Raw genomic sequence first — 22,579 nt, forward strand, 5'->3', positions numbered from 1 at the left:
CAGAATTTCAGTGGGCCTGAGGTGCCACATCCATGTTGGCAAATGTGTGTGTACTTCAAGAAAACATTTGGTACTGGAGCATTTCTAGACTACCATGGAGAAACGTTGACATGATAAACAAAAAATCATGTATCTGCCACTTTTCTGGCTGGGAAGCAAAGCCTTCAGCTGCTTGAGTAGCCCCTACTTAACTCTTCCCTGTTTGGGTTGTAGTCTTGTAGGCTGTAGATTCTTCGGAGCCTGCTCCTGGTAGGAAAGTATGGGTGGTGGTAATAAATGCCTGGAGAAGGATGTGTTTGAGGCACTGAATATTGTATTCATTTGGCAGTATGCAAGTGTGGAGAAGAATGGCGAATTCTTCATGTCTCCTAATGACTTTGTCACACGGTACCTGAAGATAATTGGAGATGGTTTGCCTAATGCAAGCACTGTACAGCTCCTTGCAGGTGTGGTGGATCAGACAAAAGATGGGTAAGTGGTTTTTGTGTTGGTTTTTTTTTTTTCTTTTTCTGTTGTTTGTTTAAAAAATACAAAACCATTCTTCTAAAACAGTCTGGTCCCTTGAAGGGTGGTAGGGTTTTGTTTTTGTGGTGTTTTGCTTTTTGTTGTTTTTGGTTTGTGGTTTTTTTTTTTTTTTTTTTCCTGCAGATACATGAAGGAATACTGTATCTTTTAAGTGGAAAGAGTAGAAACAATATTTTGGACTGCATGTACCATTTAGCTGAGCAAACCATTTTCTGTCTACTGTGTATTTTTAATTCATTGAACCTTTTATGTTTGTTGGCTGGCTCCCCTAACTCCTGCTCTTCTTTACTTCCATGAGTCTTTCTGTCTCTGTTTACTTTAAGTATCTGTCAAAAACACATTCAAATAGCAATCCAAATTAAGTTTAGATGGTGTAGGAAGAGGTTGTAGGAAAAAGTGCCCCTGCTTTATTTTGTCTTAGCACTGTTAAAGGTTTTTGCCACTGTATTTTCCCTTAAGAGGGAGGAGGAGTAACTAAGGTATTTAGGGAGCCACTTTGCAAGCTTGGGAAGACAGCAGTGAAGTTGGTTGCACATGGTTTGCATTTGAAAGGCTGACTTTGCCAATAGGCAAGATTAGCTACCCCTCCATCTTCCTCCCCCTTTCTTTAATGAAATCCTAGCTTTTGCTTTTGGTACTTGCCCAGGCAAGCTGTCTCTTCACCTATATGAATGCATTTTTGGAACCCTGCCTTTAAAGTATCTTTAGAGAAACTTTAGAATAATTAGCTATGGACTTAAGGTCTGTAGTTGTGGCATTTCTAGAAACTAGAAAACCTCAGGCATGACTCATATCAGTGGCTGGAGAGAGCAAAATGTGAGATAAATAAGGCATGACTAGAGAATGCAGGCTTCCGATGGAACAGATACATGCATAAGCGAGAACTTTTGCAGTAGTTTCTGTGCTGTCTTTTCTGCTCAGCCAGCCTTATGTATCTGGCAGCTGGGCACTTTAAACCTTGCATATGAGTTAATGTGATGATTGTTACCCCTGGTAAAAGAATTCTCTAAAAGATTACATTGCTCACATTGGCATGATGGCAGTAAGAAAGTGGTGGCTTCAGATAGCATTGGTCTGAAAATGTTAAACATTTCTCAGATTACTTGCCTTGGTTTGACGCCTGTAAAAACAGCATTTTCCAAATTACATGGCTTCAAATCCATTTTGTAATAAGAAGATTGAGAGTATAATCCATACCTTGTGATTTGGATCTCTTCCTCACAAGCAGAAGCTGGTGTCAGGAAGAGCAAAGTGTAAAACTGTAGCCTACGTGAACTTGTTGACAAGTTGGGATTTCATAACTTGGCATGATCTTGTAGGAATTTTGCGGTGTAGTATTGAGGCTTCTAATTGCTGCTTTCTGCCATGGGTAAGGACTGTTTCTGCAGTCCAGACTGTGCAGTGACAGAGGACTGCATGTTTCTAATGTGTCTTCGGAGAGTCTCTTCTGGTATTAAGGCTGTCTTCCTGTTTAGCTGCTATACTAATACGTGAAAGAATGGAGAAAGTTCAGAAAGTGATTAGCATCCATCTCTCTCTAACCTGGCATTGTAGCACTTTTTGCCATGTGGCCAGGCATTTGTACCTTGTTCTAATGGGGCATAAAGTAATTCACAAAGTGATCATCTGAAGCAAGGATCAATCACTTTTGGTTCCTGGAATGACATCTCCTAGGGACGGCAGTAGGACCAGCTGCTCTTCTCATATTGAATTATTTCCAACTTGGCAGTCCAGAGCTCCTAGTACAAAACTGCTTTTGTTAGTGATCTTTTTTAATAGTCTGGTCAGTGTTTAGACACTCAAACGTATTTAAGGTCATAAGAGTCTGTTCAGTAATTCAGCTTTATTTCTGGTATAAAATAGAAGGTAGCTTGCAAGAGCAGTGACAAGTTAATTTTGTTATAGTGTTAGTAGCTTGAAGTAGTGCAGTTCTGAAAATACTGCTAGGATACCTCTAGAAGCATTTATCTACTGTCTTGGATCCCTGGTTTTCCTCTGAAGAAGCATCTGTTCTTCATAACTGGTGAGCATGACCACCCTTCACTAAAAGGGTCTGAGCCCAGAATCACCAGGGTTGTTCCTAGCACTTCTTAAAATGCTTTTTAATTCCTTCTGATTTTGGTGAGAAGTTAGGTATAGGTACCAAGTGTAATCAGTGAGAAATGCTAAAATAAGTAAGTCATGTGGGCAAAAGACAGACAGCAGAAGAGCTTCTGATTCATGAGCAGAGCAAATAAATGGGCAAAGAGTTGTTTACCCCAGAGCTGAAGAAGCCCCAAGTGTGAAGTATAAAGAACAGTAGCTCTTACGTACAATCTTGCTGTGGTTGCTGTGGATGAGATCTCTTGTGTAGGTCTAGCACAATTCCTGCATTGCCAGAGATTAAGAATTTGAAGGTATTTACCGAACCTGCTGTTGGTGTGACAAAGGTACAAGGTACAAGGACTTCTTAAGGCAGACTTTGTCCTTCAGTGAGTATCTGTTGCTATAGGAGCAAGTTTTGCCTCCATGTTAAGTCAGGGCATAGGGTTATTTGGAGGTAGGCTTTCCTTCTGTCCTCTTCCGGAGGCATCTTTTAAAGTTTTCCTTTAAGAAAAGGAAATACTTTTCTTGCCAATGGCCAGAGAAGGCTTTCAAAGTGCTCAACTGGTAAGAACACAGATTTTTTTAAAGAATTGTATTGTGTGGCTGTATTTTGTATGAAATGGGCTTAAGAGCTGGTTCCTGGCGTTAAGCTTCTCATTGCTAATTTTAGTTCCAAAAAAATGCTTCTTTTGGCGTCACCTGGATCAGAAACTCCCCCAAAATACAGTGGCTTTCTCAAGACCTATCAGCAACAGGCCAGGCATTTTCCATCCTGTCTACTGTAACATATTGTGTTTCAGTCTTTTGTTGTACTTTTAAACATCTGTCTAACAAAATAAATATTTACTGCACATCTCTGTTTGGACTGTTGTAACTAACACTTTACTGAGAAATACTGTATGCTTTATTTTTAGAAAGGACAAACTATTCAAAAATAACACTTGGAAATGCCAGCATTTTCCATTATTATTGGATATAAATTTATCCTCTAATGCACCAATTTACACTATACTTAGTTTACCTAGGTTGCAGCGTAAAAATAATAGATGTAGGTTCAATTTGTGTCCCATTATGTTACCATGTTTAAATTGCTGATACAGTAAAAACATATGCATTGATTTCTGAGGAAGCCTCTTCATCATTGCGTTTGTATTATTACAGTGGGTAATGGCTTTTTTATTTTGCATGGCTACATGTGCACTTTCTGTGGTTCAGAATGCATCATGTCTGTGTTGTGCCCAGATACCGTGGGTGTGAGCACCAAAAGAAGCAGCATGGAAGAAAGGGGAGAGCAGTAAATAGTGGTTCTGCTGCACCATACCCAGTTGTTGTATTTGGACTCTAGCTCTTGTCTGTGGATGTTTTGAAAATATCAAGAATTTCAGCCTTCCCAAATAAATTGTGCAATATTGGCACTGGTAATGCTGATGTGAAGGTGAAGGAAGACTTTGACTGGTTGGGTAGGATATCTTCAAGACTGTAGTAAAATTCTGTAAACATTTCAGGTTCTTCTCTTTGCACTGTTAAAATCACTAGGCTTTTCTCTGCTTTTGTAACATAAATGAACACTTGTTTAGGTAGATGAAATAACTCTTTAAGTAGTATATTGAAGTCCATGTTAGTATGTGCTGTTTAATGACACCTAATGATATTCAGTGAAGGGTTATGCTAAACCCAAAAGGGTGATGCTAAACTGGAGAGAAAATGTGTTACCCAGGCAACTACCCTTGTGCAGTATAGAGAAGTGAGCATATGGCTATGTGGTACACATTATTTCAGCATCTTTAAGCATTAAGAATCACACGTGTAATTGACTGTGAAAAATTACTGCTCAGTTACTGTATTGTATGGTCATAATAGGAGTAAATGAATACGTCGTTGTTAGAATAGATCTGTTGGGAATCACTAGCAGGCTAGTCTACTTAGGGAGCAAAAATACAATAAGAAGAAAATAGCTGGTTTAATTAACATGTAAAAATTGGGTTAATTTGAATTCAGCTGGCACAGCAGATATTAATGTCTCTTCTTTACCAGTCTGGCTAGAACCACACAATTTGTACGTTTTTAATCTTCCTAGTACTATGAATAATTGTTTTTAAAAATGGGTATGGGGTTATTTTAAGCATCGCTTACTGACTTATTAGGGGGGGTTATTACTTGCAAATACTGGCAAAGAATGCTTCTATCAGTATAAAATCCTGTAGCAGTGTTAATACATGGAGTTTTAATGAAATCTAGGCCTAATAACATAGAATATGTTCTTAGTGTGGTGCTGGGATAGGTAATGTATTTCTTTTCTGTGCTCTCAGCGCTGTGTTGGGATATGCTGGTTGTTGTTTCAGACAAAAAAGTGGTTTTACCAAAATGGTGTTGGCAGATATTTTACATCTTTAATTATAAAGAATCCTATTCTAGAGTCTTGTTGCCTGCTATCTGTTTCATTCTTTCTGTGTGTGGGGTTTAGAATCTTTGGGACATAAGAACCAGTGCATTGGATCTGTTTGCTGCTGTGGAAGTTGTCAGGCACGTAAGCCGTAATAGTGAGCATTTATAACCTGTAAGTCACATGGGTTTGCATTTATGCATATTTATTGTGATATATTGGTTTGAAATTGAAGAAGATGCTGCATTTAAAAAAAATATTTTGGCTTAGGAGAGAGGAATGTTTTCTTCCATTTAAAGACTCGGTATCTCTATATTCTGCGTCTAACAGTAGGGAGTACTGAGAGCTCCCAAGGAGTTTAAAATAAATGACTCGATGGCCCCCATGTGCTAACGTGCATATGTAGCAATTCATTGGCTTCTCTGCCAGTAAAGCTTAAGGCATGCTTATATGTTTACTGGCATCATCAATTGTGAGTTTAATATTAAGAATACCTGAGGAGGTTTCTTTTTATTTATTTCTCACACTACATAATAACCTATGGTGGCAAGTTCCCAGAGCTAATTATTTGTTAGACTATTTCTGACTCTACTTATGCTTTCTTTTACTTTTATTTAGTGCATATATGTTGAGGCGGTAAAGTAGAACAGCTTTTTGGCCTTCTCTGTGTCATGCTTTTTTTTTTAATGTCCTCTTTAGTTTATCTTCTCATGTTTTCATGTTCTTCATGGAAATCAGCTTCTGTTGTCCTGTGGATGTTTGGCTGCTGATGGGCAGCAAGTGCACTTCATTGTGACTTGAAATTCATTCCCTTAAGACAGGGTGACTGGAAATTGCTATATATAGTCATTGGTCATCATACCTTGATGGAATGAACATCCTTTCCAACCTACTTAAACACACTATGCTTTGCTGTTGCTGTGTAGAGAGTGGAAGTTTTCATTGAATTGGCTGCAGTGCCATTTTAAGTCAAAGTTCTAAGGATACAGTTAGTTTCTAATTAAAAAAAATGGCTTTGTGTGTGTTTCTTGACATTTGTTATGCTGAATTTTGTGCTTCTCAGAAATAAATCTTTGTTCTCAGCTACTGCCATGTGAACCCATTAAAGCTACACTCTTGCTACACTGACGTAAAGCAGCCTGGAGAGAGGGCAAATCTTAAATCTCCCAGACTGCAAGTAGGCCCTGCAGCCACACATTTGAAGGTGATTTTAAACTACACTGCCTAGACATTAAAGTAGTGAACCAGAAGAATGGTTGGCCTTTGCCTCTTTATGAATATGAGTTTGATCTCTATTTGAACTCTTGGGTGTGACCGAGAGAAATGAGAACTGCTCAAGGTGTTTGCTGTATCAAATCTGCAGCTGGAAACAGTGCCAAGTTGTCTAATTACATATTTCTGCTTATTAATGAACTTAAGGAAGGGCACCTCTGCTTTTATCTTTGCTCTGCTACTGCGCTGGTGTATTGGGAACCTGGCTGTAATGATGAATTTGAATAAACTGCTCTTGGGTTGAGGAAGAACGTGCAGACTACTGCTTGAAATTTGTGACTCAACACGCAGGACTGGAGGGCTGCGATGGATGACTAATAAGTTGGTAGCAAACAGATAACACATTCTGATCGGTTCCTTCAGAAGCGAGTGGCAGCATACAGGCCTTGAGTGGATTTGCTTTCCGGAAGCCTTAAGTACTGAGTCTTGAAGGAAGTTACTCATATCTTTATTGGCTCTCTGTCTTGCCAGAGGAGGGAGGTAGGCTCCCCCAGAGGGCAGTTCAGTTAGACATTAAAGCTGAGGTGAGTAGCCACACTGAGTGCTTTGCTTGTTTTGTGTTCTGTTGTGACTTGCTGAGAGGAATAATTCCTTGTTCAACAAAGTAATTTCCATCTTGCAATATAAAGGCCTCCTGACAGCACTGGTGATAGGGCATTTTAGGATAAATTTTAATCCCTATAGATAACATTTTATACACATTTTGGTTGTGATCTTATTTCTTTTATATAATCTACGTTATATTGTGTTTCAGTTTTCTGCAAGCAAGTGGTTTCATAGCTCCTGCTTTCTCCTTCATCCCTTAGGTTGATATCGTTTCAAGAGTTTGTGGCATTTGAATCAGTCCTGTGTGCTCCAGACGCATTGTTCATAGTAGCCTTTCAGCTGTTTGACAAGACTGGCAAAGGAGAAGTTACTTTTGGTAAGACTGTTGTTAAATGTACACTGTTAATGTAACCCCCCCTGCTTATGGCAAACTATTTCACCTTCTGTTACTGCAGGAAACATTGTGATTGGTAGTGGAACTACACTAGTGCCAAGCAACTTTCTGGCTGAGTATAACTCATTTACACGTGTACAATATGAATTCAAGGTCATGGTCATCTTGGTGGTTTTCTCAGGGACACTGGTCACTTCTCTTTTTCTCTTCCCCAGTGTGCTTGTGCAGGTCTTCAGAACAGCAGTGAAAGGTGACTATAGGAAATGATTGTGAAACCGCAAAGAAAGTTGCCAGAAGACTTGGGTGAATGTTCAGTCTGAAATTACCGTGAATTATTTTTTGTTTAAATTGGCTATATTTCAAGCTGCCTTCCTTTTAAGGCTTAAAACTTTCTTCTGTGAGGTTTTACAGTAATAAATCCATTATTACCTGGCTCCCCCAAAAATTCAGCTTTGCGTTGGAGGTGTGATGTTTACACTGACAACATGAGAAATGCTCAGGCCAGTTTAAAACTTGATTATGGGGAGTGTTTAGCTTTTGATATGTGCAGGACTGTCTGCCATCTGCCTAATGATAAGGGCCATTCTGTCTAGAAGAAGGATTCAGAAATTAGCAGTTTTGAGTAACTCGAGACATGGAGCTTGCACTTCAAAAAGCATGGGGGATTTTTTTGCCCTCAGTACCTACGCTGGATAAAATTGCTGGATAATCTACATTTGGACACAATTATCCATATGTCTCAATTTTTATTAATTGGTTGTTAAACACTTTTAAGTAAAAGGAAAGTTGGATGACATTGACTTTGTCTTTCCAAAATGCATGGTTCACATGTCTTTTGTTTTTTGCTAGTATTCCCCACACATGTTTTATACTCTGTTAAAAAAGCCCTTCCCTTTCCATTTGAACTGACAAGATCCTGTTATCGTTGCTTGAAGCACATCATTATATTCCTTTTACTACCTCCAAAAATCTGTATTTGAAGTTGCGGCTGGTGAGAAGACTTGCTGTCTCTTCTGGTGTCTATTTTGTTTTTTCATTGTTTTGGTTGTCTGTTGAGTTTGTGAAAGATGTGCTTTTTTTGTGCAATACTGCTTGTTAGAACATTTTTGTAAAAATTACTATGGATGCTAAAAGATTTGAAAGAATTTCAGGAAAAAGTTCTGCTGATCATAACCTCGATGAAGGAAGTATCTTGTGCCTAACAGTCTTGTGCATGTGTATGGACAGAGGCAAGGAGAGATGGCATGCTTTTAAATCAGCAGTGCACACGTATTCTGCAGAGGTTTTGTTCCAGTGCAGACAAACCAGGGTTCCTGGAATGCCTGTGATGTGCAGGTTCTTGTCTTCATCAGAGCCTCCGGTTGCTTGGAGCACTTGTTAATAATCTAGGAGAAACTGTAGTTGTTTGATCTGAATGCTGAATCAGTCTGACTTAACTTTTTTAACTCTTGGCATTCTTGTTCTTATTTTTCCTGCTGGCACATGCTTCCCTTGGGGTTTGACGTAGTGAGTCAAGGGATTTGTTTGGCGTTTGAAGTCCATTGAAGTCCTTCTAGTGATGAGAGAAACTCCTATGCCAGGCTGTATTTAAGGTATTTGAAAGAGGAGACATGCCAACATTGGCAGAACCTCAGATAGGTTTTTTTTAATTCTGTCCTCTCCCACTTTGAAAACATAAATGCATTTGCAACTTCTGTATAGTACCTTGTGGCTACCAACCCAGCAAATGTCTAGAGTGAGGAGGATGTGAGAACTGTCTCAGTGTTGTGCATTCTCAGCAGGAACAGTTGACCTTTAGCCAAAGCTGGTTTTTACTTTCTATCGTAAGAAAAAAACCCTTTTGTTCCCCAAATTCTGACACCCCCACCCCACCCCCTTAATATTTTCACAAATAAATTATTACAATGCTATCCTGTAACTTGGACACTCGGTGCCTCAGTCCTGCATCTTAGAGGTCAATTATGAGATCTTTTTCCATTTACTTGAATGAGAGTGGGATCAAGTCCTTATCAAGGTTAGGAGACTTACATAGGGGTTTTGTATACTGTGGAATTACAGCGTGAAAGGAACAGAAGAAAGAAAAGGGAAAATACCGTTTTTTGCTGTACTGCTGTTAGGTGTAGTATCTCAAGGATCCCATTTTAAGTCTGTATCTCATTTTATTGTTGCAAAGAAACAGTATGGCTTATCTGTGCAGCCATTGTTTTTCTGTATACTGAGGTTAATGGTATAAATATTTTAGCTTACACCAAATGGAATATAGGGCTTCCCAGCTGTGAATTTCACATTTTCTACTAAGCAAATCATCTGAGTCTTACTCTTCCACAGGTGCACTTAGCTTGGCACCTTTGTAAAACAAATAATGGGCTTTGCATCAGTGAACTTTTACACTGAATGCCACATCCAGGCTGTGGATATTTAAGAGAATGTTCTGGGTAAAGAAGTTCCAGTATTTAATACTTTGCATTTACTTTTCTTGAAAAATGCTGCACTTACTTTAGCTTCTGGGTTGGAAATGCCTTTGCATTTTAGCCATATGTTGACATCAGTACAATTTTAAATGTTTCGTCTCTTTCAAGTTGGAAGTTAACTGTACCTGGTCCTTCAACAGAGCTAGCATCTGTTTAAAAGGGCTGATCGGAAAACAGCGTGGGTACGTGTGTGTGTGTGTGTGTGAGAGAGAGAAGTATTTCTAGTTTATTGCTTTTTGAGGTGAATGAAATGGCCACTGGTAAATTAGTGACCAGTGGCTGATTGAGACTACACCTGGCTGTTGCATCATGTCGTAGATTTACCTGCTGCTGAAGTGTCAAAGCTTTGACAGTTTGCAAGGAGTTAAAGCTCTCAGCAGGAATGTGAGAGGAAGTTTAGCTGGCTTTTAAATTTGAGGCAAAGAGCAAACCATTGCTTCTTACTGTTGAGTGTTGACAGGCACATAAAAGCTGATAATGTAAGTCCAGGGGTTTAAGAGACTTAGTAGAGTTGCTTTTTTGTCATATGACTGTATTTTAATGCCTCATTAAAGAAGCAGAGCCCTTTGAAATTCTTTACTAGATGGTGTTTAAAAAAAGGCGAGATTGTTGGGTAAAAATGTCACTGTTTAAAAACTAAGTCATTTTAACCTCCATCTCTAATTTTGGATGGATAAATGAAATGATGGGAGCTAACAGTTTTGAGCTGTGAATAATGCAGTGGTGATACCTAGTGACTGGAACTTTTCTTATACCCATTCTCACAGCACTAGTGAAGGGCAAAATAAGCATTGACCACGTTGGTTTTGCTCACAGAGAAAGGAGAGGCACAAAAAGGGATGCAATTGCCTGATTCTGTGCTGTCAACTGGTGTTGAACCTGGCTTTGAAGATTTTCTTTCTGATTTGTTTTAAATTAGAATTTCCCACCAGGCAGAAATTCTTGCTCTCGTACTTAATGCAATGTAGCTGTGGTATAGTGTGTGTTTTCCTGGTTTTGTTTTTGGTTTTTTTTTTCTAAGTTCATCTAATTCAACCTGAAGCTGGTTCAAAATGGATGCTGTGCTGTGCTGCTTGGATAATATGAGTATGCTGTAAAGCAAGTCAGTCTTTCATTAAAAAAAAAATTAAGAAATTAAAAACACACCCCCCCCCCCCCAACAAAAATGGGAAGGGAATAGGGAGCCCAAACCCCAAATTGTTGTTTGTTTAGTATAACTGCTGCAGAATTGAGCAATGTACTCTGCTTTTGTCTCAAAACAAAACTTTTATTTACATATAGACAGCAGCTATTGTGGGTCTCCTCTTCTGTTATTAATTATATCAGTACAGTTCTTAGATAAACACATTAATTAAGGATACATCTTAGTAAGCACTCCTGTTTACTTACCAGATACTTGGAATTGCCTGAATACTTGTTTGTAAACTCTCTAAAAGCACATAGCTCTTAACAGAGGTTTAAATAGCTCTACAGCTATTGTGACGAGCTTCAGAGTTTTTCTTCTGTAATGCTCTGATACTTTTTCAATATGCAAAGAATTATTGCAGGAGTCTCACAATTGCTTTCCTGACCAAAGGATTAGGTTCAGACTGTCTAGGCTAGCTCTTACTTTTGATACAGAGGATTGTTTATTTTATGCTTTGCCCTGTAATTGCTTGGTATGACTTGACTCTCCTTATGGGATCTCTAATTGTATTTTTTTCTTACAACACCTAGGTTAGTGATGCCCAGCCTAGTACACTGAATATCATGTAAAGCAAGAAAAAATTAAATCTAAACTACCAAAATAAATGGCTGAGGCTGTAAACATCGATCACTTGATAAATTTCACTGTTTCTCAGTGAAATTTCCATTGCTGGTTCAAATTGGTTAGAAACCATTTGTTGCTAGTGATGTGTTAGCTTACACCTATACAGTGAAACATTTGTTGGTATATAAATGACAGTTGCCTAGACATGATGATCCCGACAGCAACATTACAAAGCAAAATTTGTTTAGTCTGATATTTTTTGTTGTTTGTACTAGATTTTGCCAAAATAATGGCCAGTTTTAATTAAAAGAGGATGTAAGGAGGACTTGTTAGAATATTTATTTTCTTCAAAACATTTTTGAAATCTTCTTGTTACTGTTTTTGGAGAATTTAATTTCTAGACATATGTCAACTTGGCAAGTTTTTCTTGTTTTGGTTTTTCTTTTAACTAAAATGTTATGTAACCAGGCAGGCTTTCATGAAGGCATCATAAGTAAAACAAAGCCTGTTTAGTCACAAAGAGAATCTGTCGTTTGAAATATTAGGAGAAGCTCCATCCTTTTATTGCAATGTGTTCATTTGGTCTAGAAAATACAGTTGAATTTTCTATAATAATCCAGAAATGAAATGTGGTGTTTTGATTTGTTCTTTGTTGTTGGCTCTGTTTTGTCTTTTTTTTTTTTTTTTTTTTTAATAAAATCAAAGTTACCTACTCAGAAACATCAGCTTGAAGGTGAGCATCTCTCTTCTTTATTACCAAAACCCAAGGAAGGATCATAGAATTATCAAACAGTTTAGCCTGGAAGGGACTGTGGTAGCCACCTTGCAGGTTCATACCCTTGCAGGGCCATCAAGATTAGGTTGCTCTGGGGGCAACATCCAGTCAGTATCTCTGAGGATGGAGACTGCGGCCTCTGAGCAAGCATCTTCCAGTCTTCAACCACCGTTACAGTGAAAAATAATTCCCTGGTGCCAAGTTGTGATTTCCCATGTTCCAGCTTGCATCCATTGCCTTTTGTCCTTCCACTGTGCATCTCCATCTTACCTTCACTGCCCTGTTGGGTAGTTGCCGACAGCAATGATGTCCTCCTTTAGCTCACCTTTCTTCAGGCTGAGAAAACCCCATACCACCAGCCTCTCTATACATCATGGACATCAACCCCAGCCTATTTTATATGGAGAAAATAGAAGTGGTGTTTTATTTTAGTTAGCCAGGTTATGCTGTTTACCTTGGTGGAAGTGATCTGGGTTTTTTATTATTCTTTTTCAGGGCAAAAGTGGTAAATTTAGGTTTTATGCTCTTATGGGACCTGGTGCTTTCCAAACCTGTGGTCTTTGGTAGTTTGTTGCTTACTTCTAAGGAGGCCAAGAAAGGTAATAAAGAAGTGTAAGGCTGATGCCTGTAAACTGAAATTATGGATATCCGCAGCTCAAGTAGAAATATTTTTAAGGGACTGCATCTTGGAAGAATATTGAAAAACATTTCTGTAAGCCAATTATGCAATAGTATGTGTATAAGTTCGTGTTATTTCCCCTTACATCCAAGGAGGATAGAAGAAGCAGACGAGCTTGGATCCAAAATCTTAACCGCTGAGAGCGATGGTACTCTTGGAAAGAGCCTGCTTTTTTGGGGATATTTGCAGTGCTTAGCAGAGGTAACAGAAGCACTCACGTATCTCAGCCAAAAGTCAGGGCCAGGTTAAACTGGACAGTGTATGGTTACGTCACGAGGAAATGAATTCACGGTTCTTAGAAGTGACAAGAGCACAAAAGCCAGAGCGTGGGGAGGGTAAGAAGATAAAAAAGTAAGAACATTTTCAGTGGAGGGGTGAAACTAGAAGCTTATTGTGGATCTTTTGATTGGCAGAAATCATGAAGGCACAAACGTGTTCTCTGTGGTAATGTTTTCATTAACATAAAATTAACCTGTAAGACTGCTCTGTCCTTGTTGAAAAGTTTGGATAGGGCAAGGAAGTTATAACCAGATGAATTTTGTTCAGTAGCTAGTGCCTCTCTCCTAAAGGGGGATGCATGCTGAACTTTTTGTTAGGATTCGTACTGACTTCATGGTTTGGTGGGGGCTTTGGGGGGATTTTTTTGGTTGTTGGTATCTTTAAACTCTGCTTATGACATCTGAAAGACATTTGGTTAGGAATACTGATCTTAATCTCACCTCTGTGTATAACAGGTGCTATACAGCCTTTGTTGCTTCTTCTAACCACAAAATGAATGGGGTTCACATCTGAATGGAAGCCACTTTTAGTGAGAGACTCCAGCCTCCTGCTTCTCTGCCCTGCTGTGACTGTCTCTGAGGGTGCTGGCACTCCGTTGGGCCTTACACAGTACAGTACATTTTCTGCCTGGAGATGTGCCGAGTTAACCAGTTCATTTTATGAGGGCGGCCCAAGAAACACCGTATGCTTTTGCTTTCCATTGACATGCTCCAGATGTTAGTATGTTACCTGGAGGTGAAAAACCGTTGTGAAGGCAGCCATTTTTTCATATATGTGGAGATTTATTGCACTTCTTTAAATAATCCGTTTGTACTGCAAAAAGAACGACCTTGATTTTTGGAACATTCTTAGTGACTTAGGAGCAGTGTTTTCTGAATGACTGACTGTAGATACACACCAATACCAGATTGGCATGTATGTGTTGTATGGTATCTTGTCAGAGATCAGAAGAACTGCTTAGAATCTGTTCCAGTTCAGTGGGTCAAAAATCCAGTTTTTATGAAAGACTAACTGTAGATTTGCACAATTGACTATAATGGCTCCAGTTTTAAAATACAGAGGAAACAGAGAGCACTTCCAGTTGATGGGATAATTCAAGAATACTGCATGCTTAGATGGCTAAAATACTATGCTTTCTGCTGCTACTTTATGCTACTTAAAAAAGAAAAAAAAAAGTATGGAAAAGGCGGGGAAAAGCCAACTTGAGAGTACGTTTCCACTGTATGAGGTCACTCTTTGGTTAACAGTAAGCTGAGGGTTAGCCATCTTTCATATAGCTGTATATCCTGTTGGGAAAAAAAAACCCCAAAATACCAACATGATTACTAGGCAGCATTTGGGGAGGAACCAGAAGCTTCCTCACCAGAATATATTTAAACTACGGCAGCAGCAGTATACCACTTTAATCTTGATTTTTATTTTAATTTTTCCCCTATCCCCTTTTCAAATTGTCCTGGAATTACAGATTAGAAGAAAGTGTTTTGTTATTACAAATTTTAATATGAAATTTCAGAGAGCAAAATACACGTACTTTTGCAGTGTGTGTAATTTAGTTTTCTAAATTGGAAAATCTGCTGTTACCTAGCAGTTAATGACTATTTTTTTCCAACATTTGGAATGCAGGACCTGATTTGATAAGCTGATAAAAGAAAACAAAACTGAGAACATATTGGAAGTGCTCAAAGTGAAAATTACAGTTTAGGTAGGTTTGGGGGTAGATAGTTAGACATTTTAATTGAACTAAAATAGTTTTATACTAATACAGTACTGTTGTGGGAGTACATTTTATGCTGCATTTGAAATTCAAGTATTTAAGTGGGGGAAAATGTATGTTAATGCTTTGCAAGAAAGTGATTTTTTTTTTTTATACCATCTATCTAAGCAAAATAGCTGTTAAAGAAATAGAGCTCTCAAGTCTGTACTGGAGAGTAAAGTGTAAAGTTTAGGATAATTTGTTTAAGCCAGGAGTTTGCTTTTATCACTTTGGTTGTGTATTAAACTGCTGTAGGAAACAATCATATGAGTTCTGAAGTAAATTTGTATTTCCTGGACAGCTACAGTGAAGTCAGCCTCTGCCAGTATAGAAAAAGGTGTTGAGTCAGTCTGGATTCTGAAAGTCCAGTGTTTTTAACATCCCGTGATGGGAATAACAGAAATGAGTCCAGATGATGATTTCACTTACCCACATGGAAACGGGGGCATTGAATTTGGTACGACAGCTTTGGTTACACACAAGCAATGCTGCCTCCTGTTAAGCAGTGGAAACTCCTGCTTGTCTGTTACAATTCAGCACTAGTCCACAGCTGGACTAGCTCAACATAGTTAAATTGGTTAAAATTACCATTTTTATTATTTTAGCTTAATTTCATCTTTGGGGATTTTTTTTTTTTTTAATTTGGAGTAACTAGTCCTATCAAAAAATAACCTACCACTTACACATGCATGTGCACACACAAAATTATAAAATGAACTGAATTTTTCTAGGTGTATATGTGCAGCCACATTTTTCAGGTGCAGGTGAAACTGCTCTTAGTCTAAATGGATCAGGTGCACTAATGGAGGGTTTTGCACTCTTGTGAATGAATCTGTTTTAAAACAATAACGACGCTGCATGATAGAGTGCAGATAAATTGCACTGACCTGAGCTGCTGTCTTTTTTCGTACCAGTGCCCCCACCCTCCTCAAGTCATGTGGTACAATCCCATTATCTTCAAATTATGTGCTCTGCTTCTACTCTGCCAGCTTCAGTTTGAGTGTTCTGCCAGATACTTTCCTTGTAATATTTTAAGAAGGAAAGGAGCTAGTATATTTTTTTATTATTATTCAGAATTGCAGAATAGGTTGTGGTCCATGTTTTGCACAAAATTAAGAAGCAGTGAAAATACAGCATCAGTGTATTATTTCAGGGCTTCTAACCTGTGGAAGAGGTGGCTGTGACAGACCTTACTGCTTTGTCGAGGGGAGTTGGAGGGATGAGTACCTTTCCTTTGCAATCCTTAGTAATCAAGCTATTCCAATGTGTTATTTCATTTACAGCATGGCTGCTATAAAACTATTTCAACCCATTTCCTTGACAGAGTAGCAGGGACATGAAGGTGATACTAGCGCTTGTACTTCCAGAGCATTGTACCTCTTCTGGGTGAATGGGGATAAACAGACAACCCAGTCAAGTACTTGGACTACCCATCATTCCACAACTTAGCTGAGCAGATGTGATGTCGACATTTGTTTTCCAAAACAAAAAGTAATCATTATAGAACACTTAGTGCCAGACTGTAGAAGGATAGGAATGACCCCTAACTAGCTGTGTATTTGAAGTTCACATCAGTAAATAAAACCCCAACAAAATAAAACAAAAAACCTGAACAAAAAGCCCCAGTCAACTCAAACCTCGGATAAACCCTAACAATTCCAGTAAAACAAGATGATACAAAATATTACTTGAGTGTTTGGCATGTATATATTTCTATCTGTACACATGTGGTTTTGCACAAGTTTATTGTACTTTTTCGGTGGCCAGGAACAGCAATGGGTAGCTGCTCTGCCAGGCAGGTGAGCTGGCAGTCGAGCAAGCAGGGCATGGGCACAGATCTCACTGATGAGGGGCACAACCCCACACTACCTGAGCAAGGGCAGAAGAGCAGGTCTGGTGACAGTGACCAGGGTCAGCTCAAGAAGTCCACAGGGATGAGGCAGGTAGGGCTGGGAAGTCACGTCAGGGGGTTGGGGCCACTGAGATGCAGGTGTCCTTATGGCATGGCTCAGGAAAGGAGGAGCAAGGACCTGAGATGAGGCTTCTCCTAGCTCTTTCTCCTGCAGCTCTTTGGACCCTGATCTCTTGTGCTGATGGATGGGTCATGGAGAAGAGGTTGTAGAACCTGGTGGTGCACACAGGGACATGAAACTTGTGGAAAATGTGGAGTTGTTTGGAATGGTCAGTGAAGACCAAAGCCTGTGGAAATCATTCTGTTCTCATCTTTGCTGAGCTTTAGGTCAGGTCTTGCTTGGCAGTTGGCAGAGTGCTGGGATTTTCTAGTCACGATGGTGAAACAGCTGTTATCATCAGTAGTTTAATTTGACCAACTGGACTTCCGTCTTTGCCTTTTCTTTCGTGTAAGATTTTAAATGACTGGGGAAAAAATACACTTTTTATTACAGCTATTTAAAGGAAAACTGTTGCCAAACACATGAACAGAAGTTCTTAACCATTAACAAGACATGATTTTATAAAGGTATCACCTTTTGTCTAAGCAGAGTGACAGGGATTTACACATTCAGGTTTCAAAAACCTTATATCTTTATATAAAATATCTATTCCACACTTTTTGCATAAATTTTGCTTCATTAATCCAAGTTGTAGCTATGATGCTTTTATGTTCCTCTTCAGGGCCTTAAGTGTGATGGATATAGAAGCAGTTACTGCTAGAAGGGTTTGAAAAGGTTATCGGTGCATGGGGAACTCTTGTTAACTTAGAATAATTCATGTCCTTTCAAATTTGTCTTTTGTTTTCCTCTTTGCGGAAGGTAGCCTGTGTTATTCGTAGTTGCCATTGCCGGTATCATCAGGATAATATCTTCTTTTCTCAAGGTCCAGGGTTTTGGTACAGGTTTTCTATACCACAAATAGCTTAATTGTGTAAAGGTATAACATATATAAAATATCTAGAACCTATAATTTACATAAAATAGAGACCATGAGGACAGCTTTTCTACAGAATGTTGCAACTGTTTTGTAAGGGCAGTGACATTGTTGTAGATGATCGTGAGATTTTTTTCTAGCTATACAATGAGATAGTATTAACTATATTGGACTTAACAGTGATGCTGCTTGAAAAAATTATGTACTTGTGGAAATAAATAGTTCAAAAGAAGTCAGATTTAATACATCAGGTATTTATGGACTGTACCCTGTAAAGATTTTAGTAGCTTATTCTGTCAAGTGACCTTTCTTAAATATAAAATGTGGTGTGATAATGACTTTCAGGTTTTTTCCTTTTAAAATTTCGCATTTCCAAATAGATAATATTCTCATGGGGAATATTAGTGGTCTGTGTTGCGTCAAGAGTGCCTGTAGTTATTCCAAAGCTTGCTTTATTTCTATTATAATTCTTAGTCACAGTATGGAAATGTGAATGCAGTATACTTCTTTATACAGTAAGCATTTGCACATAGACATCAGTACGTTGGAGAGAAGAAAGACCCCAGGACTCAAAGGACCAAAAACCCCCACTGGAGACCAGTAGGCAACTCACCTGGAGGAAAAAGAACAACTTTTTTGTACAGTGATCAGAAACCAATGACAAGGTATCAATTTTTTAATTAGAGGCAGCGCAGGGACAAAGAACTATTTGTTTTAGAAATTTGCAATTTATTTTAAAATTGAGCTTCAAAGTTAATTTTTTTAAATATGGACAAAATGACAGCATGGATTTCTAAAAATGAGTATTTAAAAAATTTCTTCAACCTGTTGTTCGTTTTGCTTTCCAACAGCTGTGGTTTGAACAGAGCAAACACAGAAATTTATGTTTTGCTACCTTTAGATCTTGTGCTCTTATGGCTCCAGGTGTAGGAGCATTAATATTTTGCCTTTTTAAAACTGAAACTAAAACAATTGAACTGTTTTGTTATGGATTTAAAAGCTATTGATAAAATATCAGTTTAGCATCAAACCACAGTTGCCCAGAGAGGTTGTTGAATGTCCATCGTTGGAGATGCTCAAATCTCAGCTGTCCATGCCCTGAGCAGCCTGACGTGGTTGGACATTCTTTGGCTGGAGAGTGGACCAGTTGATATCCAGATGCCCTTTCTGTCACGAGTCCTTCTGTAACTCTGTGAAACAGGTTCCTTTGAAAAAAGGTCTATACACACAAAGTAACTCTTGGCTACTGAAGAACATTGCTGCTTCTGTGTTTTACTGTGTTTAGTTCAGCAGCTTGTGGGTAGCTGTGGAACTTCAGCTGCAGGTTTAAGGCAAAAGTACATTTAAAAATTATCCATTACTAGACTTACATGATTAGGAGATGATACTGTTAGAACTGATCAATAACTTTGAGTGAGTTCTATAAATTGGATGCCTTTTGATCAGTAAATCACAGGTTAAAACACCTAAGATTTGTAATGGAGTATGAATGGTCTTTAGTGTCTGAATCAGGCAGTCTGACTACTAAGATGAGACTTGCATCAGTGACATTGTGGTAGATGAATGGATGATGACACCTAGCAAGAAAAGAGGGAAAACACTGTCCCCTGAGTATATAAAAGAGTTTGTGAACCAGAACTAGTTGCAAAAAGGAAGTACAGGGTATGTGTAAAAAGGTAGTGGCAAGCAGGATACCACATCTTGTGCTGTCAAAGAATCAGTAGAAGCACAGTAGGCAATCTTCCAGTCAGCTGCCAGCACTACAGTCCGACATGCAGTCTGTCAGAAAAGCATCTGGTATTAGTTGCCAAGTCATATTGACATCAATATACAGTATGATTTTGAAAAGATCAAGTAGTGTAAGGGAGTTCTCTTACTATTGTACTAAATACCAACACTAATGTGGTAGTCTGTGTTTTCCAAGTCGTAGGAAATATTAAGCGTACGTCTCCTGCTTGGACTGTTTGGAGGAATATTTGTACTTATGTGAACCTCTGAAGCAGACGTGTAGCCTTTGATCTCTAAAATAGACAAGGCAAATACAGATGCCCTGGATGTAGACCTTGCTGTGTTCCTAGCTGGCTTGATGATGTTTTAAGTGCCATTGCTGTGGCTTCCTTTGCCATTTATAATGCCCATAATTAAACATTGTGTTTAGTCTGAAACTACCCTTTTTTCACTTCTTGATGTTTGAGCTTTTTCACTTCCTGATGTTCTCTTGAGCTGCAATTTTTATTTTGGGCCCCAGCTAAGGAAGGTTTACAAGGCACAGAGTTGGGGAGCAAGATGCATTGTTCCTTCAAGATAGCTAATGTATAATAATGAATTAAAATAAAATTACAGCGGCATACCCAGAGGACATTCTGTAACTTTCATATTTTAACAGTTAAAGTAAAGATTGTGGGGAGCCTGGCCCAATCAGAAGGAATTTGAGACTGCTTTATACTAGCTAAGACTTTCGTATCTTTTACCTCACATCAAGTAATAAAGCACCTTTTTTCTCTGACAAAGACAAATCTGGAGTCCAACCAAACATAGTTTTTGGTAATGGTGACTTGTTCCTAATCTCATCCAAACAGTATCAGTGTCTTGCTCTGGGGAAGTTCTGGAGGTTGGATGAGAGGGAAGGAGGAAACTGACGAGCATCCGATTTCTGTGCGAGAGAGAGGTACCGGAGCTGTTCTGGAATAGCATCATTCCTCTGGAAAAGCAAGAGTGGTCGCTAACAGGAAGAGACAGCCTTAATTTCCTCTTGTTTGTGGGCAGGACAGGTTGTCGTCTTCATGCTGGTTGCCTTCTTTGAAGGAAGTCTGGCAAAAAGCAGGAACTTCATAAAGGTGATTTCCAATGACATGTGGCAAGGTGCCTTGAGCTGTGTCAGTAGGAAGCATCCTAAATAAAAGACTTTCGGCAGAGGGACAGGACCTCACCCTGAACCAGTTGGCTTTCCCTCCGGTTGCCTTGAGAGCAGAATTTTGCTCCTGAAGAATGCTGGCGGACAAGATCCAAGCTGGCTTTGATGGAGCTTGAAGACATGAATGAACAATGCTGTGCTGGGGCTGCTGATGTTGCTTGGAGAAAATTCTCACAGTACAATAGGACTTGAAGTTCTGAATGTTATGAATTTGAGGTTAACTAGGGTCAGTCTTTCTGTTTGTAAGTTAAATCCAACTTGCTGTTTCGCTACTGATTCTCTGGGATCTGTGGGTGCTGTGTTTTTAAAGATGAAACTACTGACTGTGTCGAGGGATGGGAAGAGGTCTGCAGTATCATCTCTGGTTTCTCTGTGAAGTCCCCTCACTGTAGAACAAGCTGTCCTTATGGGTAACACCAACTGCAGTGCTTTTGGGTCAGTGCAGCAGGGCACGTGCCCTTTTCACCTGCTTGGGACCATTTTTTCCTTTGTCTTTATCTTAAATTCACTTGGGCGCTTCCTGACATCATCCTGGCTCTTGGCTGTGCCATCCCACCATCACTTTTTCCTGCCTCCTTGCCTGAAAGTGGGAATTCCGCCCTGGCTGGGTTTTCCCAGGTCAGCAGAGCCGCTGTGCCTGGCTGGCATGGGCTGAACCAGAAGCCAGAATTCAGCTTGTGCAGGAGACAGGACCTCACGGCCCCAAGGAGCTTGTGGTGCTGGGGTGAGCTGGAAGGCATCTCCCAGGCCTGCCTGGTAGCCAGAGTCTGGCTCCAGCGAGGTGGCTCCCAGCTCATTCCGGACAAAGGCAAGCACAAAGCTGTACTGATTTCCTTGACCACAGGCACCAGCCACGCTTGGGAACTGGCTTCCAGCTCTGCTGCTTACAGAGACAGACAGGAGCTGAGGGTTTGGGCTCCTAGTCTTTCTTCCACAAAGCATGAAGGGAGCAGGAGACAGCTCCTGGCCCTGCCTGTGGGCAGGGAGTGTCTTCTGGGAACCAGCTCTCTGTGCTCGCAGGAACTAACAGGAGACAAGAACTGGCACTTGCCTGGCGTGGCTGGAGGAGTCGCACAGCAATTAGGAAGGTGTGTAGCAGCTGGGAAGCTCTGGCCTTGAGCTTGTCTTCAGAAGATATATTTGCCTTGTATTTTTGGCTGAGACAGACTATCGCATCGAAGTGAGGGCACTGTCGTGCGAGACAAGTACTTCCTCAGATCTTATTGCTGTTACTATTAGTCAAAATACGCACTGTCCTGTTTCAGCAGTGTATGGTCCTTTCTACTGATTGTAGACTTGGTGTGTTTCAAACAGTTGTTTCTTCACCAAAAACGCTGTGTATTACCAAAAAGTCTGCCAAGCCCATAATAAACTGTTGCCCAGTTATGACTACTAAACTGAACTAAACTATGAGGCTTGCATTTAGATGTGGTCAAACAGACTTGTGCTGCTCCTCTCCTTGTAGCAGAGAACTGGGGTTAAAGTCTGCTTAGTGCTAGAAATGGTGTAAGTTTGTGTTCCTGCCTGCCGTGTCCCTCCCACCTCTGTCTTGCATGCTTCTGTAAGGTAACTACAGAAAAGTGGATCCTGAAATACTGGTATTTTTGTAGTTGATTTGTTTGAATTTGGAGATCTCTGGGAATAATACAAAAGCCTGAATTATAGTTGCACAAAACTTTCATTGTTAGCAGCTTGAAAAGATTATGCTGAAAATTGGTTGGCTTTAGTCATCTTTTTATAAATTGTGTTTTAATTTTAATCTTTTCTTGTTTGACTTTGAAACTTGAAATATCTAGTTGAGTCCCTTCTAATGAATTGTTGTGAATGTAAAACTTGACAAATAAAAAGATTATTCAGACAGAATTTG

General features: G+C 39.4%; 1 protein-coding gene across 3 annotated transcripts in view; it reads left to right on the top strand.

Moving 5' to 3' along the window:
* Positions 1-22,579, top strand: part of SLC25A13 (solute carrier family 25 member 13) — a 101,584-nt gene that overhangs the window by 27,820 nt on the left and 51,185 nt on the right. For all 3 annotated transcript variants that reach the window (XM_040590229.1, XM_040590228.1, XM_040590227.1), the window contains 2 exons: positions 329-471; positions 7,072-7,187. In XM_040590229.1, coding sequence (XP_040446163.1) covers positions 329-471; positions 7,072-7,187 — 259 coding nt within the window. The remainder of the gene's footprint in view (positions 1-328; positions 472-7,071; positions 7,188-22,579) is intronic.

This window comes from Falco naumanni, chromosome 4 (genome assembly GCF_017639655.2).
Source record: "Falco naumanni isolate bFalNau1 chromosome 4, bFalNau1.pat, whole genome shotgun sequence".
NCBI lineage: Eukaryota > Metazoa > Chordata > Aves > Falconiformes > Falconidae > Falco > Falco naumanni.